This window comes from Balaenoptera borealis, assembly GCF_965194805.1.
Source record: "Balaenoptera borealis genome assembly, chromosome: 11".
NCBI lineage: Eukaryota > Metazoa > Chordata > Mammalia > Artiodactyla > Balaenopteridae > Balaenoptera > Balaenoptera borealis.
Genome location: NC_138868.1, coordinates 49,548,312 through 49,566,637, shown reverse-complemented (window position 1 = coordinate 49,566,637; position 18,326 = coordinate 49,548,312). Strand labels below are relative to the sequence as shown.

The 18,326-nt window shown below is 47.1% G+C and overlaps 2 protein-coding genes across 7 annotated transcripts in view; one reads left to right on the top strand and one right to left on the bottom strand.

Annotated features, from left to right (window-relative positions):
- Window positions 1-2,369, top strand: part of DNHD1 (dynein heavy chain domain 1) — an 86,475-nt gene extending 84,106 nt beyond the window's left edge. The window contains exons 43-46 of the mRNA XM_082343922.1: window positions 384-475; window positions 637-786; window positions 1,010-1,797; window positions 1,981-2,369. Coding sequence (XP_082200048.1) covers window positions 384-475; window positions 637-786; window positions 1,010-1,797; window positions 1,981-2,331 — 1,381 coding nt within the window. The 3' untranslated portion in view covers window positions 2,332-2,369. The remainder of the gene's footprint in view (window positions 1-383; window positions 476-636; window positions 787-1,009; window positions 1,798-1,980) is intronic.
- A 140-nt stretch (window positions 2,370-2,509) lies between these two features.
- On the bottom strand, window positions 2,510-18,301 carry RRP8 (ribosomal RNA processing 8). Of its 6 annotated transcripts, none has more exons than XM_082341572.1 (8): window positions 17,939-18,083; window positions 16,535-16,953; window positions 15,877-16,330; window positions 15,657-15,786; window positions 15,380-15,486; window positions 15,199-15,295; window positions 10,733-10,882; window positions 2,510-5,526 (listed from the first exon to the last, which is right to left on the bottom strand). In XM_082341572.1, exons 1-8 carry the CDS (start codon window positions 18,025-18,027, stop codon window positions 5,476-5,478), a joined length of 1,497 nt encoding a protein of 498 aa, XP_082197698.1. In that variant the 5' UTR covers window positions 18,028-18,083; the 3' UTR covers window positions 2,510-5,475. The 6 variants fall into 6 exon arrangements, 5 of the variants coding, with proteins under 5 accessions (XP_082197698.1, XP_082197696.1, XP_082197695.1 ...); XR_014231409.1 differs by lacking the exons at window positions 2,510-5,526; window positions 17,939-18,083 and adding exons at window positions 14,726-14,970; window positions 18,092-18,262 and having other exon boundaries at window positions 10,791-10,882; window positions 16,535-16,904; XM_082341570.1 differs by lacking the exons at window positions 2,510-5,526; window positions 17,939-18,083 and adding an exon at window positions 18,092-18,301 and having other exon boundaries at window positions 7,497-10,882; window positions 16,535-16,904.
- Window positions 18,302-18,326: the final 25 nt, after the last annotated feature.

Sequence of the window (18,326 nt, the reverse complement as noted above, 5' to 3'; positions counted from 1 at the left end):
GCCTGGAGAATGGACCAGATGGGGCAGGGCTGGAGGCAAGCATAATAGTTTTGGGAGGCTCTGGCAGTCTTGAGGAACGAGATCATGGTATGGGAGGTAAGGACTAGGGTAGTCACAGTGGGGAGAGAGTAAATATGGGGTGAGGAAGAGGGAAGAGTCAAGGATGGCTCTCAGATTTCTGCCTTGGACAACTGGGTGGGTGGTGTGGGAGGAAATGATGATTTCAGTTGAAAGGAAGTCGTATTTGTGGTGCCAAGTGGCGATGACTAGTGAGCCCTCATGGGTCTGGAGCTCAGGAGAGAGGTTTGGGCTGGAGAGAAAGATGTGAAAGTCCTCAGCATATAGATGGTTTTGAAACCCTACTTCCTGCTCTCCACCCCCAGGAGTCAAGTGACGCTGACCCGGGTCCTGCAGATCCAAGACCAGCTGTGGGCCAGCCTGAGCAATCCCAGTGCTGCCATGCAGGAGCTGGCTGGTGAGACTCCTCCTGTCCCCCATGCAGTCACCAGCCCCCAGGAGAGCCCAGAAAGGGGTAGGGAGGGGAGCACTGAGATGGGGACATAATCTACGACTTTGGTTTGGGAGGTGGTGGAAACTGGAGGGGCTGTAACTGAGGGGCTCTGACCTCATCCTCAGCTTCAGTTTTCTATGGGGGTCCTGTGGGAGACGAGAAGGACAGGGAGGTCCTGACTAGCCTCACGCAAGCCTGCCTGAGCTCCAGCAGCGGGAACCAGGCCCAACCACACACACCCCAGTGTCTGCTGGCCACTCTGATGCCCAGCCCAGGTAAGCTCCAGTCAGGTATCTGCGTTGAGGTGGGGAACAGCACAGTAATACCACCTTGCTCAAGGGAATATAACAGAGGTACCAATAAAGGTGTAGAAGGGGGCAATATTCACAGTTATGGGATGATGATGGCTTAAAGTGTCAGAGAAAGGCCTACTCCCTTGGGTCTGGGTTGGGAAGAGACAGTCGTCTCTCTCACCCCTCACTCACCTCCACCCCCAAGAACTAGGGGAGCTGGATGCTATGGAAGAGTGCAAGGCCCAGATGCGCCTACTGCCCACACCACCTGAACCCCGGACCTGCGGACTGAGTGCTGGCCCCCAGACCTGGCTGCTGCGACGCCAGAGTCGCGCAGTCCTGAGCGCGCTGCAGCGGTGTTCGCCCACTTGGGTTCCGGCGGCCCGCGGAGGCTCCCGGCGCGCCGAAAGGCGGCTGCGGCAACGCCTGGTGCAAGCCAAGGGGAGGCTGGAGTCATTGCAGGCCCTGCTGACCGAGACCACTCGCCAAGCTGAGTCCTGCGCGGGGTGGGGGGAGCTGGGGCTGAGTGCGCCGCGGCCTCTGGAGGGCTTCCTCAAGACGGAGGTGCTGGAACTGAGCCAGCTGGTGGGCGCGCTGCAACGGGACCTTGATTGCCTGTTGCAGCAGCTGAAGGGCGCGCCCCCGTGTGCCTCCCGGCGCTGTGCCGCAGTGGCTCACGCTCTCTGGACTGGCCGCCTACCCTCGCCTTGGCGACCCCACGCGCCTGCCGGGCCTCAGCCGCCCTGGCACTGGCTGCGACAGCTGTCGCGCCGTGGGCAGCTGTTGGTTCGCTACCTGGGTGTGGGAACCCAAGTACCAGAGCGCATCTTTCACCTGTCAGCCTTTTGCCACCCGCGCCGCCTGCTGCTGTCACTGCGTTGGGAGGCTGCCTTTGCTGGGATTGACCTGACGAATTTCCCTGGTTGCCAAGGCTCTAGCGCCAGTCAGCTCCCCCATAAACGTCAGGAGCTAATCAGCCCTCTGCACCTCCAGGTATCCTCGTGCTGCCCCTTCGTTTCCAATTCCGCCCCTTGAAGTCCCTGATTACACCTCTTCGTTACCCCACCTTGCCTCTTCTTGGTTTTACTCCCTCTAGCCCCATCTGCTTCTCTGATCCCGCTCCACCACGACCCTTCAGCTTCTTAGCCTTGCCTGACCAGTTTCTGGCGCCCCCAGGTGGTGAACGGCCCAAACCCCAGGGTTCCAGAGGTGGGGCTGCTGCTGATTGGGCTACAGCTCTGGAACGCCGAGTGGGACCCGCTCACAGGGGCCTTGCAGGACAGTTCTTCCTGTCAGCCCAGCCCTCTGCCTCCAGTCAGAGTCAGCGCCCAGGCCCCGGGGGCCAATGACGTGCCACCCCCAGCCGGCCTGGCCGTGTATTCCTGTCCTGTGTACTTGGAAGGGCCCCTCGGCAACACTAGGCTGCACAGCAGGAAGATCCTGATGCACCTGGCCCTGCCCACGAAGCTCAGCCCCGCCACCTGTGCCCAACGGAGAGTCCATGTGTGCAGCCCACCGTTGCCCTGAGCCCTCAGCCAAAATAAAGTTGGAGTGCTTTGATGAAAGATTTCTGAGACTTAATAAGGAATGCAGGTGTGTGCCCACTGATAATGTGACACACTGAGGGGAAAGCACAGTGTACACAACTGAGAGAGAGGTGGTCTGTTCACACTGAAGGTAGAAGAGGGTGTGTGCCTGGCGATAGGGAGAGGGGAGTGTGGGTACACTGTGGGGGAGATGGGCCTGGGGTTAGTCACATATCCAAGGGGCTAGGCAGATCTCAGGATGGCTAACACACAGGACTTGGAATCCCTACCCAGCTCTCGACTGTGCTAAACCCACAAGCGATATTTTTAAAGGGAGAACATTAGAACTCAAGATAATTCTTTCAGGCACTTAGCAGTATTATTGGGAATGCCCCAATCCTGCCCTACTAGTCATCCCCTCCCCCAGAATGGATCCTGAGTGAGTCATACACACACACACACACACAAAAGCAAAATAAGACACAAGGTCATACGTTCATTCAACGATTGGTTATGAGTACTCCTCTGAACGAGGTGCTCTGCCAGGCACTGATGAGGCTGTTCTAATGCCGGGAGACAGAAAATAAAAGGCCAACATACAAATGAGTTAAATTTGATGACTTTTAAGTGCTATAAAAAAAACCAAAGCAGGCTGATGTGTTAGAGAGTGACTAGAGGGGAGCAGTTAATCTAGTTTGGGTGGTCAGGGAAGGCTTGCTGAATATTTGAAAGAGAGCTATTTGAAGATCTAGGAGGGTTTCAGGTAGAGCCCTCAGTAGGTGCAAAGGTGCTGAGGCAGGAACAACCTTGGGGTGTTCAAGGAACAGAATATATAGCTGGAGCACTGTGAGTGAGGGTCAGAGTAAGCCAAAAGGATGGAAAGGGATAGAAAGGGGCAGATCACGTAGAGCCTTTTCATGATAATGAGCTTGTATTTTTTAAAAGAAGGAATCTATTAGAGAGTATTAGTTGGGAAATGAGCTTTTTCAAAGATTACTCTGGCTGTTCTATGGTGGGTGGATGGATGGAAGGAAATCCAGAGTAACAAGGAGGAAGATTTGTTTGGAGGCTACTGAAGTAATTCAAGTGAGAGATGATGGAGTTTGGACTAAGGTCATTAACAGTGGAGATGGAGAATTAATGGATTTAGGAAATATTCTGGAGACAAAGCCAGCAGAACTTGCTGATGGATTGAATGTGAAGAGTGAGGGAAAAGGGCAAATCTACCGTAGGATGACTGAGCAACTGGGTGGATCATGGTGTTACTAACTGAGATGAGAAATCTGAGAGACAGGTTGGAGGTAGGGAATCAGAGGAGTTCTGCTTTGATACGTTCAGTTATTATTAGTTGCGTGATTGCTTGCTACCCCAGGGCAAACCTCTCTGACAAAAGCTGGGTTACAGTATAGCAGACAACACCAGCTAAAAGCCAACAAGAGCTCCTCTCCTTGCCCCCAAGCACCAAAACTTACTAGGTACAACTTACTCCCCTTGCTGTATGATTCGGTACAAGCTACATGGTGCGAAAGGCTAAGCAAAGAGGCAAAAGCTTTCTCTTTCCTCAGCAACTCTTCCCTTTTCCTTTCCACACTCAACCAGGGGCATGCCTACTCCTTCAGGAGAGGAGATTAGCAGAGTACTAAAGAAGTCCTTCTGGATAAATGAACCCTCTGTCCATATTTACCATCAGTACTATTTTCCCCAGTGGGAACAGGGAACAATAGTGATATACGAGTAAAACCATCTGAAATTGGTTAGCACAGAATAGTTTCTACAAATCCACATCCTTCTCTAGACCAAAATTTATTCTTTTTTGTAACCTAGCATTTCTTTTATTTTTTTAAATTTCAGCTTTATTGATGCATAATTGACTGAAATTCATTCTTGAATTATGCCCAGCAAATTATTAAACTTAGTCAATCAGAGATTATAAAATAAGTACCAAGTGACAGCATAGCTCAAATACAATGACTGCATGTAAAAATGTTCCAGATTTGACAGTTTCACTGTTGAAATTGTCTAGCAGGTAAATTAAAATCTCATTAGGGAGAATTGCCTGGCAGTCCAGTGGATAGGACTCAGTGCTTTCACTGCCAGGGCCTGGGTTTGATCCCTGGTCGGCAAACTAAGATTCTGCATGCTGCTAGGTGTGGCCAAAAAAAATCTCATTAGGGAAGTAAAGTCTCAATGAAAGTCAGGAGGAAGTAAGACACATGACAAAGGGGAGAAATATGTCCCATCCTGTCTGGACAGATGGGGTGGCAGGGGTTGGGGGGATGGATGAAGGAGTGGAATCAAGGGAGGGAGGAATATGACAAAATCAACCTGATCTGGGACTTTAGCAGTAAACTGAGGTACTGAGGGCAGAGGCTTTTGCCCTTTTCCCTAACTGGGACTTTAGAAGGGAACTGCTCTGCAGCATGGACCTACTGTGGCCCCAAGAGGATAAAGAAGGCAGAGTGACATGGAAAGGAAGAAGTATCCCTTGATCCCTACATGGTGTGGAAACTGAATAGAGACCTGTTAGGCTCGAGGGAATATGAGGCAGAGAATCACTAGGGTCTGCAGCACCAAACAGAGTTGTTGAGAGGAGGCCAAATTGGCAGGGAGGAGCAAAAGGCCCTGACAGCTGAAAAAGACAAGACCACGAATTCATCAGCTTTAGAAGCAAATTCTGGCAGGATGCCCAGGGGTGGAACTGGGCCAACCATACCCAGAGAATTCCAGCTTGTGCACACCCAAGAACCAGTATAAGGCCAGGGACCCCTTCCTTCTGAACATCAAAATGCCACACAAGCCCTCCTCTCTACACCTAGATGCCACTTTGGAGAGGAGCAAAGGTAGAATGCTCAGAATTTGAAATTCTGAGCCTGTATTTCAAAGAGAATAAATGAAACCTAAAGAGAGTGAAACAAATTTATTTCTAGCCTCTTCTACTATCCAGCGGAGTGGAGAATGGGAGTGAGACTTGTGAGGAAAATCAGACCAGTAATTGAGAAAGGAGCTAAATTTTATTTGCATATCCAAATTTGTGAGGAAATCTGTGATCCTGCTCTGTACACTATATGCACTAATAATCCAAAGACCAAAAATTTCATTCACTAGTGCTCTGCAGCTCACCTGAAACTCGTATTTTTTCAGCTTTTCAGTCTAATTTGAAATCCTCATTCAGAAATAGGATATATAGGAGAAATGTCTGAAATAGAAAAAAAAAAAAGTGCCAGTTCACCCACTAATGCCTAAGAAGCCCTGGTAACTATAATAGTAGCTATAATAAGTACTATTATTATTCCATGCTACAGATCAGGAAACTGAGATACAAATTCAGTCAGTTATTCAAGGTCATAAAGTCAGAGCCAGTTTGTTTGTTTTTTACCTTTATTGTCTATATTTCTTTCTCTAAAAAAATTTAGTCAGTAGTTATTACAACAAAATCATACCTGGGTCTTATTTTAGGCAAAGTGTACTCTTACTCAGGTTTCAAGTTCTTACTCTGCTTGAGAGCCATGCAAGGAATGGCATTTTGAATAAGAGTACTTTTAAAAACTTCAGGATGACAAATCCTCTTGGATGGGACCTAAGACAGCACTACTTTATACTGAACTTTTTTCTGCATGAAAGAATATAGTAAACATCCAGCACAGTCGTCACTGGCCCTGAGGATCTGAGCCACCGCTTAGAATGGGGATTCAAGTTCGCCCCACTGAATATGGCTTTCTCTAGGTGTATGTGAGTTGGGGGAAGGAGGCCCCTCTTTCGTCTTGGATGAACGATTAGCCCATCCCTGGAGAGTATGGGTCTGCTGGAAGACTGGTTGGTGCCAGCACTGAAGGTAGAGACATGGGCCTTTTGAGTGTTTAGTCTTTTTAGATTGAACAGATTAAATCATTTTGGGGAGCAGATCCTACACGCCATATGCCAGGTACTGGAGGAGTCACTTTCAAATCGGTTCTCTCCTTTAATCCTTTTAACAATCCTGCGAGTGTTGTTGATTTTCTGTCTAGTTGTTTTACCGATTGTTGAGAGTCTCCAACTGCAAGTTTGGATTTGTTTATTTCTCCTTTCAGTTATATCAGATCTACTTCATGTACTTTGCACACTGTTGTTTGGTGTGTACACATTTAGGATTGCTATGTTTTCTTGCTGCATTGACCCATTTATTATTATATAATGTCCCTTTCTCCCTCTGTCAAAATCTTTTCCTCAGGTCTACTTTATCTGATATCAATATAGCCACTCCTGGTTCCTTTTAAATAATGTTTGCATGATATATCTTTTTCTTCCTCTTACTTTCAATTTGCCTATATTGTTATATTTAAAGTTTCTTGTAGACAACATATATTTGGGTCTTTTTTTTTCAAATCACTCTGCCCATCTTTGTTTTTTAATTGGTGTATTCAGTTCATTAACATATAATTATTGATATGCTAGGGAGTAAATCTGCTTTTGTTTTTCTGTTTACTCTGATTTTTGTCTGTTTTCTTTTTTCTGCTTTCTATGAGTTAACTGAATATTTTTTAGAACTCCATTTTGAGTTATCTATAGTGTTTTTGAGTTTATATCTTTATATAGCTTTTTAGTAGTTGTTTTATGTATTACATTATATATACATTACTTAACATGGTTTACTGGTGTTGTCATCTTGTTCAAGTGAAGTATTGAAACCTTACTTCCCTTTATCCTTCCCTGTTTATAATGTAATTGTCTTAATACATTTAGAACCACATCAGACAATGTTATAAACTTTGCTTCAACCATCAAACACAAGTCAGAGAACTCAAGAGAAGGAAAGCTAGCTGTACATGCACACATGTTTGTTTATACATATATTTGTGCCCTTTCATCTTTCCTGATGTTCTAAGACTTCTTCTTTTATCATTCCCTATTTGGAGAACTTCTTTTAGCCATTCTTTTAGGGTAGGTCTGCTGATGACAAATTCTCCTAGTTTCCCTTCATCTGAGAATATCCAAATTTCCCCTTCACTCCTAAAGGATATTTTATTTTCACTGGGTATAAGTTTCTGGGTTAACAGTTCTTTTATTTCAAAATCTGAGAAAAATTGTGCCACTCCCCTATAGCTTCCATGGTTTCTGATAAGAACTCTGCTGTCATTCAATTGTTTTCTCCCTTTAGGTAAGGTGTCATTTTTCTTTAGTTGTTTCAAATTTTTTCTTTTTATTTAGTTTTCATAAGTTTAATTATATATGTTTTAAATGGATTTCTTCATGTTTATTCTGTTTCGGGTTCACTTGCTTCTTGAATCCATATGGATTTCTTACCAAACTTGGGAAGTTTCTGGATATTTTCCATCAAGTGCTTTCTCAGCTACATCCTCCTTCTCATCTTCTTCTGGGACTTCAATGACACAATGTTAGATCTTTTGTTATAATCCCACAGGTCCCATCAATTTTTTCAGTCTATTTTCTCTGTTGTACAAATCAAGTACTTTGTATTATCCTTTTTTTTCCCCCCTTTTATTTATATTTTTCAGTTCTAGAATTTCCATTTGGTTCTTTCTTGTAGTTTCTATGTTCTGGCAAGGTTCCCCATCTGTATATTCGTTGAGGCCATATTTTCCTTGAATTTCTTATCCATATTTTCATTTTATTATTTAGACACATTAATAACAGCTACTTTGAACTGTGACAACTAAATCCAATATCTGAGCCCACTAGAGTCAGTTTCTATTGAATGTCTTTTCCCTTGAGTATAAATTACTGTTTATAATTTCATATTTTTATAATTATAATAGGGCTATAATTTCCTATTTATTTGCATGTCTCGTAATTTTGGTTGAAAACTGGATATTGTGAATAATATGTTGTAGAAACACAGAAACTACAAGAAGGAACCAAATGGAAATTTTCATTCTGTTATGTTCTGAAGATTTGTTGTTGGTGTTGTTATGAAGGAATTTTGGGATGGGGGGGGCCTCAAAATGCAAATTTCATATTTCCTATGTTGTGCATACAACAGTTGACATATCTACTTAGTTCTTTCGGCTTCTAGCAGCTGCTTTTTTAGCCTAGCCTCAGAGCATCTCACCTGCATTTACATAGGTTAGTCACTGGCCAAAGACTTGGACAGATTTTGGGGGTTCATCTCCTCTATAGTTCTTTTGCTTCTGGGATTTTCCTTTTAAATTTCCAGCTGCTCTCCACTGCCAAACCCTGTCTTCTGACACTTCAGCTGCCACCCAAGCTGGACATGAATTGAGGAATGTATTCAGGCAAAAAAAGCAGCAAATTTGCACATCTTACTCCAGTGCATTTCTGTCATTTGAAGATAGGCTCCACGCTGGATTCTGCCAGCTATTTTTGCTAGGTCCCCTTGAGTCTCCCCTTTGCATGTGTAATTTAGTAGTCATCCAAAGATTTGGGTTGAGTTTGTCCAAATTTTGGTTTCACCCCTTATACCACTCTCTCTTCCAGGATTTCTGCTCTTAAATTTCCAGCATTTTTACCAGCCTTGAACTCTGTCCTCTGCTGTTTTGAGTAAGGCTGTGGTTTTCTGCGTTTGGAACTGGGGGATAGGGTGGGGCTGGAAAATGGGGTGGGGAAGGAAAACCTTCAGACAGAAAGACCACAAAAATCACAATTCTTACCCACTGCAGCTAAAGTCTTTCATGGGTAAATTCTCCTGTGCTTTCTGCCTGCTTTTGTTCACTTTCCAGGGCCTTCAAATATTGGTTTTTGTGTGTATTTTGCTCAGATTTTATAGTTGTTAATTGTGGCATAACTGGCCTGACAAATTAACTTGAAATCTGGAACCAAGACTCATATATACACTGTATACATTTAAGAGAACATTTATAAGAAAATCCTTCCCCCATTTTTTTGTAGTCACAAGGATTTGGATAATCTAAATGTCTTTAGAGGAATGGCTATGTTAAATGTTCTAAACAAATACATGTTGGAACACTAAACAGATGTCAGATGCAAGTATGTACTGGATCCCAGGGACACAGTATTAAATAAAACAGATAAGTCCCTGCTCTCTTGGAATTTACATTCTAGTGTGGGGAAATACACAATAACTACATAAACAAATAAATATGTAATTTAAAAGGTGGTGATTAGTCCCCTGAAGAAACACTAAGCATGGTAAGGCAGTAGAAAGTATTGGCTTAAAAAAAAAAGTTAAAAAAAAAAAGTATTGGCTAGAGAGAGAGATTATCTGATAGATTGACATTTGAACAGAGACCCAAATATAGTGTGGAAGTAGGCCATAAAGATAACTGTGAAAATATATTCCAGGTAGATGAAATAGTACAATGGCCCTGAGGCAGGGGCATGCCTAGAATATTCAATAAATAGCAAAGTGGACAGTATGGCTGAAAAGGTGTGCATGAAGGGGGCGAGTGTTAGAGAGATAATTGGAATCCAGATAATACAAGGGCCTTTTCGGTTATAGTAAAGAACTGTGGGCTATATTATGAATGAGATGGGAAGCCATTAGAGCATTTGAAAAAGAGGTTAAAGTGAGTTATAGGTACATATAGCAACACGAAGAGAACGAAAAGCACTGTGTTGAGTGGGAAAAGGAAGATTTATAGGAAGATATCACTTATGTTCACTCATGAGCACAGATTAAAAAGTCCTATACAAAGTATTATTAAACTGATTTCATCAATATATAAAAAAGATATAATCAACTAAGCTGATTTTATTCCAAAAACTCAAGGTTGATTTCACATATGGAAATAAATCTTTTACTTGCTACACTGACAGAATTTTTAAAAACATATGATCATCTCAATTCAGAAGCAGCATTTGACAAAATTCAAAATCCAATTCATGGGGGCTTCCCCGGTGGCCCAGTGGTTGAGAATCTGCCTGCCAATGCAGGGGACACGGGTTCGAGCCCTGGTCTGGGAAGATCCCACATGCCGCGGAGCAACTAGGCCCTGAGCCACAACTACTGAGCCTGCGCGACTGGAGACTGTGCTCCACAACAAGAGAGGCCGCGATAGTGAGAGGCCCGCGCACCGCGATGAAGAGTGGCCCCCGCTCGCCGCAACTAGAGAAAGCCCTCGCACAGAAACGAAGACCCAACACAGCCAAAAATAAATAAATTAATTAATTAAAAAAAAAAATGATTGCAATGTCTAATCCTACGTTACAATAAATAATCTGCACCTATTGTAGCTTTAACTATTTCGCCTCCCAGCTCTGTCCCACTTAAGTCAAGGAGCCTGCACTAGGGAAGGGAGGAACAATCTGGATGCTCTCTGCTCTTCTCACCTCCTTTCCACCTAAGAGCTGCTGACTGCTCTGGACCCAACTGCAGAGAAGGAAGGGGATAAAACAGTTCTTGCTTGACTGGATGTTTCTGTGCCCCATGAGCCTGCTACATATTTAAAGGGAGCATCATGCTGTCCCTTTTCTGCAGTCCCCTTTACCTTGGTGGAGGCAGCTTTACTCTGGGTGGTCTCCTGAGCCTCCCTCCTCAGCCCACATGGCACACTCCTAGCTTCTTTGTGCTGAGGTCTCCTTGCCTCTTCAAATGGTCCTACCGGACAGGACTCAAGACCAGCTGACGCTTCCCTCTCCTGCAAGGTGCAAAGGATACACTCATGCATGGCTTACCACAGCAAATTCTGGGAACACAGGCCAATGCAAAAGCAGCAGCACTCCCCTGGCTCCACCCCTGAAACAGTTAATGAATCTCTGTTTGCCCTCCGCATTTCCAGGGCAGGAGTCAGATTCCAGGTTCACCATTTCTTGGCTTTAGGAATAAATACCTCAAGCTTCCCAAATGCTCCCAGTGGAATCTCCAATTACACTCTTTCCCACTCCTGTTTACCTCTTACTATGACTGCACGCCTTCATTCTGTTCTCCAATTGTTCCTTAAACTGATCTCATTGTTCCTTAAACAGCCGGCATGCTGTTATTTCTTAAAAGAAATATATATTGTTCTCTCTTCAGTCTAGGCTCTCAACACTAGACACTGAAGCCCAGGCGTGGACTTGAAGAACAGCTTGTCCTGAAGCTGATGATGGAGCAGGGAGGACCCAGACGCAGGAAAGTCCTGCTTTCAGAATTGATAGAAATGCAGATAAGAGGCTTGGCTGAGTTAGGGGGAGCCGGGGGCCTGAGTCAGACCCAGAAAGATGTTTATATAGGTGGCTGGAGCCAGGACAGGCAAAGAAAGAATCCAAATTTTAAGTAAGGGAGGAAAGCAAAAGAGGGAGGAAGGCAGACCCCAGCTGTCCTGCTGAGCATAATAATGAAGCAGGGAAAATTAATCAAGATCTAGGAATATAAATAACACTTGGGAAACAGAGATGTGGAACTATAAAAAGGTGATGTGTGTCCTACAGTGAGACAGATGCCCTGCTACTCCGAAACATCCCTTAGACTTCATGGCTTGCCTCCCTGTTATCCCAGGTGATTCCTGCCCCACGGAGCTGCCACAGCAGCTGTCTCTCCAGCAATCCCCAGTGAATCCCGACACGCTGGAGGGGACTGTCGGGGTACTCTGTCTTGGCTGCCTGACAGCCAGCTCCACTCACCAGCCTCACGTCACCCCCGGGATCCAAGATGGAAGTCTCTCTAGTAGGCTGTGCGAGCCCTCTGTCCCTTTGAAATTCATGCTATCCCGCCTCTCCTACTCTTTGCAGATCTCCTGGATCTGCCCCCGTCTTCAAGAGGTTGGCACCTGCTCCATGCTTATGTCTACCTTCATACTGGAGAATTTCAAAGTCCACGCAGAACCTCTCTCAATACCTGAGGCCTCCATGCATTAACCAGTCTCCTGGCAACCTCCCTTGCACACCTCTCAGGCACTCACCCCTATAACTACACTCTAAACTTGGCCATTGCCTGGAGCTGCTCTGCTTCCAATATGAATTATTCAGGCATTCCAGTTTCTGACCACAGTCTCCCATCCTTCCAGGTTACTTGTTCAGTTACCCCCAATGCAACAACCTACTCCTGTCTTTACTCCACTCACCTGTTCTACCAAATTCCATGGTCCAGCATAGCAATCACTTACTTAACGAACGGTCTGAAATTCCTTTGCTCGTTTATTTCAACTGCATGGCAAGTTTCCAACTCTGGATGATCCCTCAGTACTCACTTTTTCCACAGCTACACCTAGATTCCTGAGTAGGTAGAGATAACCACAGCATTGGGCTGATTGGGCTCACTATAAATTCATGAATAATACCACTATAAATTCAAACCCCAGGCCCTCAACATTATGCAGCAATCCTCTCCCTGCTGCGATCTGACCTCTCTCTCATCTTAATAGACCTTTCAACAGCATCTGACAGCCAGAAATCTCCCCACTCCTTCCACACTAAGAAATCCATTCTCCTGGTTTTACTCCTCCATCTCTGGCCCCACCTTCTCTTCTTGTCCCCTTTATTGGTTCATTTTCCTTTACTCATCCATTAAGTGCTCCTGAGAGTTCTATTCCAAGCCATTTTCTCTTCTCATTATCTTACTTTGGATATCTTATCTATTCCTATGACTTGAATTACCTCCTCTGGCTGCTGAGTTTCTGTCCCACTTCCAAATGAACATCTAGGTACCAAAAACCCAACCTTGAATGGCATCACCAGCCCAACCAGTTGCTCAAGCCAGAAACCCAAGACTTGCTTCAGATTCCTTTCTCTCACCAAGCCGCAATGTCCCACCGGTTCTACTCACTGAAGCTCTCCCAACCGCCTCCGCCTATTCCACCGTCACTAGTCCACTGTGCCCTCATCATGTGCCGGAACCTGGGTTCCTGCAACACCCCTGCTTCTCATCGGTCCCACTCAACTGAACCCTGTCATCCTTATCACCTCCTTAGATGGATCTCAAGTGACCAGCTCGGGAATACAAAGATAAACATGAGTTGAGAAGACTGCAGCCTAATGCACAAAGCAATTGCCACACAGTATTTAAGTGCTGAAATTGCACTCTTCACGTAGCACTTTGAGAGTGCGGATGAAGAGGTTAGTTCTGCTTTGGGAGTAACGGAGTAGGAAACAACTAGGCTGTTTGGAAGCATGAGTAAGACTCTGCCAATCAGATGAGTATTCAGCAGAGAGAAGCACATGCAAAGGTACTGAGCAGTATCTGCTGGATGGTTCATAGCCCAGCCTCCAAACATGCCCTCTGGCCTACACAGCCGGCCTCAAAACACCCACCTTACTGGAGGCACCCAACTGCCTCAGAGCCCCGGAACCTGTGTCCCAGTGGTCACTCTCAGTTCTTGTTCTTTGAAATAGGTAGAACAGGCTCTATCTTTATACCTGGGCCCATGGCAGATGCCTTCTGGAAGAGGCCAAGGACCTATCATCTCAGTTCATCTTCTCCCAGCACTAGCCTTCCCTGTCCATAGCTTTCCTAGGACATGCTGATTTGGGCCCACTACAAGGCAGAAACAACAGACAGACCCTTCTGCCAATGAACAGCCCAATCTCCACCCCAAATAGCATCAATCAGTTGTGATTTATGAAGAGACCCAGCTCCTGCACCACCCCTCCTCCAAGAACAGCTCACAATCTGTCAAGAATCTCTAAAAATCCTATAAAATAAGCCTGTTGAAAGTCCTATCTTGAGCTCTCCCAGTCTTCCTCAGTCAACAAATCCATTCTTTACTCTTCAACCCCTAACCCTGCCTGGAGAAGGTCTTTAGAAAACAGTAACGCTTACAACACACATCAGCCACAGCTACAGTTTATTGTGCACCTCCTGTGCACCCAGCCCTAGCTACAGATTTCCTCATTAACCCACACCACACAACAATCCCATGAGACAAGAATCCTACCATTTTCCAAATGAGTAATATGACATTCAAAGATTAAAAGACTCTCAGCAATCAGTGGCAGGCCTACCTGATTCCAAAATCTGTGCCCTCAGCCAGACACACACCAGGGCCCTATGGGACAATAGATACTAGGAGTAGTTTGGGCCATACAGCTCCCAAGATGGAGACGAGGATCAGGGGCAAGAAGCACTCAGTACAGGGACAATCAAACCATCCTGACCTAGAAGCCCAGACTGATGTGCTCAACCAGGATGTTGGCGGGCTACCAGCTGCCCCAGAGCCAAGAAGCAATGCCTGCCCCAGGCCTTCAAGGCCTGGGCAAACCAAAGCTGCAGAAGCTATGGGTAAGCAGGAGCTGGTGCTCAAACAGGAAAAGCAGAATAGAGGAGAGTGGAGATGCTAGGACAGAAAGCCCATGTGGCTCCTGAGAGATGGAAAGAGGAGCCAAACCCAGAGATGCCTTGAATTCCAAACCATGTCGTTTCCATGACACTGAGGGGATCCATAATTCCCAGATACTCCTGCATTCTCACAATAAACTCCTTATTCTTTAGCTAGCCCAAATGACTTTATGCTTCCTGGAACCAAGAAGCCTTCATTAGAGCAGGGCTGAGCCAGGGGTTTCATTACATTTTGTTCTTGGGATGGAGTAAGGGTGGTACCAGGCCCCGGGTCACAGCCTGGCTGGATACAGTCTTCAGAGTACTGAGCCTGGAGTTCAAGACTTGCCTCCCCTTTCAAGGGGGGTCCAGAGGTCACCTGCGCTTGTAGAGACAAGGCTGGAGCTTCAGGCCTGAGAGTTGAGCCTTGGGCCCGACCCGAGGAGGCCCAGTCTTTTGAAAGTCAAACAAGAAGAAGTGGCTGTTGGTCAGGTCCTACGGACATAAAAGACCCAGTGAGCTCTAAATCCTCACCCCAGCTCCTCAAACCACCTCCGTCCACATCCCATCCCTGCTCAGAAAGCTTCCCAGGGCTCTCCCACGAGTCATGCCTTCAAGGAACAAACGTCTGTGTCTGATTATGACCTCCTTCCTGAACACCACTATTACCCTGAAGGGCCACACATGTGACAAAAATACGGACAGACTTCTTAGGGCCCTCACCTTGGAGATGACCTTGAAGCCCAGTTTGGTGACAGCCCCCAGAAAGGTCCGAACATCTTCAAAGCGGCTGCTGACCTCAGCCACTTTCAGGAGACCCCTGCAAAGGATGGAAAGTTCTGGGTAAATGCACAGACACACGCGTGTGCACATATACATGCATCTGTTTCCTGGGGACTCCTACCCTGGCTTCAGCACTCGATTTGCCTCCTCTAGGAAGTCTCTGATGTTGGTTCCCATCAGTGAAAGGCAGAACACAGCCACATCTACAGATTCATCCTCCAGAGGCACCTGTGCAGAGTGAGAGTATTGTATGAAGCACACATTATGGGGAGGAGAAAGCCAGCACTGAGTGCTAGGGGTGGACACAAGGATGCCGGGCAGAGATGGCACGTTAGAGATTAGCACATGGAGTTTGGGCCTAGGGCACAGGCCAGTTATGTGGAAGGAGTGGGGTTTACCTGGGCCATGTCACACACAGTGACCCGGGGGTCCAGAGAGGCCAAGTCGAAGCAGTGCACAGGGTTCCGGATACTTGAAGCCAGGCGGCAGTCCCCACAGCCAAAGTCAGCCACCACGAGGGACGCAGGCCTGGAAGTGGAAGGGAGGAATAGCTCACTGGTCTGGTCTGAGCCCGTGACTGACACACCTCGCTTCTCACAATGCCCAACTCCCACTCACCGCCGGTGAAGATCCCTGGCAATGCGGTCCACTGGCTGCAGTGGCCACTTCTTAACTTGGCTCTGGAAGCCACGGTGGTAGAGGAGAAAGGCCTCAGGGTCTTCCTGGAAGAGGCGCTGTGCAGCACTGCTGGGCCCTGAGTACAGCTGTTCACTGAGGTAGCGGAACCGGGCACCATCCAGCCGCTGGGCCATGCGGGCTCGCAGAGCCTCCGCCCGGGCTCCATGGCTGTCTGGACTGGGGGCAGGAGGCACCTCTGTCTCCTCTGCGGCGGCTGTGACTGAGGCCTGCTCTGGTGGCTGAGGAAGCCGAAACTTGTTCTTCTGTCTACGCTTGTTCTTCTGCCGGTTCCGCCACTGCTTGCGACTCAAGGTATGCGGAGGATTAGAGCAAGGGGTCTCAGGGCGTGGCTTGGTGAAGTCATTTGCAGCACTAGAATTCCAAGCTTTGGAACCTGCAGGGAGTGAGATGGGAAGGCATATTTGGGGCAATATCCCCTGAATTCAGAGGCTTAGCAAGAGACTAAAACCTGAGACAGAGGTTGTGGCCCAGACAAAAGTACTTCTTATTCCCTAACCCCAAACCTAGTGGTGGCAGATAACCTCTGTCATATGTAGGATCAGCTGAACCCCCCTCCCTGTCCCACATGCACTAATACCAGTTTGGTCAACATTGTCCAGGGGCTGGGCAGGATTTGAAGGGTCCTGTTTCTGGCATTTCCTCTTTCTCTTCTCTTCTTCAGCAAAGTCATTTCCAAGAAGAGCCCCTTTGTGGCACTTCTTCCTTTCCACTTCCTCTTCCTTGGAGTCACTGCTAGGTGGGCCCTGTTTTTGACGTTTCTTCTTCCTTTTCTTCTCTACTTCAGGAGAAGTGCTGGCAAACAAGACCTTTTTTGGGCGTTTCTTCTTTCTTTCCACCACCTCCTCCTCGTCCTCCTCGTCACTGCCAGGCAGACTGGGGGGCTGCTGGGGAAGAGATGCTGCCTCCAGGGCCCGTAATGTGGCCAAGAGCTGGCGGCGCTTGGAGCCCTGGGGGAAAACAAGGGATGAGAGCAGGGGCGAAGAGAATGGATGGGGCCTGGAGAATAAGAAAGGAGAGATGGGGACCTCATTCAGACGCTGGTTAGAGGCATCTCTGGATTATTCCCAATCAACTTAACTCGTCATGAAGACTGCCAGACCCTGAAGAACTTTCAAGTCGTCATCCCAAGGAGGGCAGATAAATCATCCACCCCACTTTCTTCCTCGTGCAGATGAGGTAATGGGGTTCCCCAGAGAAATGCGATAAGGTCACAAGCTACAAGATCAAGGCCAGGGACCAGGAGTTCCAACCCTCAATCTCAGGCTTCTACCTCTAACTAATACCTTTTTATAAAAGTTAGGAAGGTTTCTGAAAACAAGAGTAACAGGATCACACGTGCGTGTATTAAAGGTGCCTCCTTTAATAGTTGTAGTGTAGAGAACAAACTGAAAAGGACAAGCTGTAGACAAAGGCCAGTGGCAAGGACTACAGCAATGGGTTGAGGGGTTGAAGAGGAGGGAATAAAGCAGACAGATTCCATGTTGGAGGCTGACCGAAGGATAGAAAGAGCCTGAGCAAGTGCAGCAGCCCTCACATCGGCAAAAGCTTAAAGGAGAAGGTCTGCTGTCTGGGAGGCCATTCTAGGTTGAAGTCCTACTGGGCGGTCCTAAGCCAGGCACTTGTCTTGGAGTTCCCCTCAGCACCACCTCCCTTTGAAAAGTAGTACTGACAACCCTTCATCGTCATTCACTCTTGCTCTCTCCTATCTCCACACAGCACCCAATGACCTTTTCAAAATTCAAATCTGAAGAAATCATTCCTCTGCTAAAACACTCCACTGGCTTCTATCTTTACTGTATGCAAAGCTTCTAATCTAGCTCTCCAATTTCTACGGCACCCCCTCTCACTCTCTCCGTTCCAATTACACAGATTACTTCTGTGTAGGTGTGTGACCCTAGCAGAACATGCTCTCTCACACCACGGTCTCTACACGTGCTTTTCCTTCCAAGAAACCCTCTTTGCTTCACTAACTTCTACTCACCAAGTCTCTCTCAGTTCCAACGTCACTTTCTTTTGGAAGTTCCGGGATTTTCGGGCGGCCGCAGGCTCCCGCCTCCCCCTAATACACATACGGCGCGCCCCAGCTCTGGGATCCAGCGGGGTCCGTTCCGAGTGCCCCTGCGGGTCCACTCACCTTGATCTGCGAGTCGGCCGTGGTCCGAGGCCGTAAGGCTACAGACCCGAGGTCCGCGACTACTGGGGCCTCCTCGGCCCACTCCGGCTCCTCGAACATGGGGCTGGCGAGAGCGAGGTCGCGCGGTCCACCAGCCTCTCCACGTGCCCAGCTCGTCTCCAGGAATCAAATCGCTCAGAGCCTCCAGAACAGGGCCGGAAACCAAAGAGTGAAAGCTAAGGCGGCTAGAGCAGCC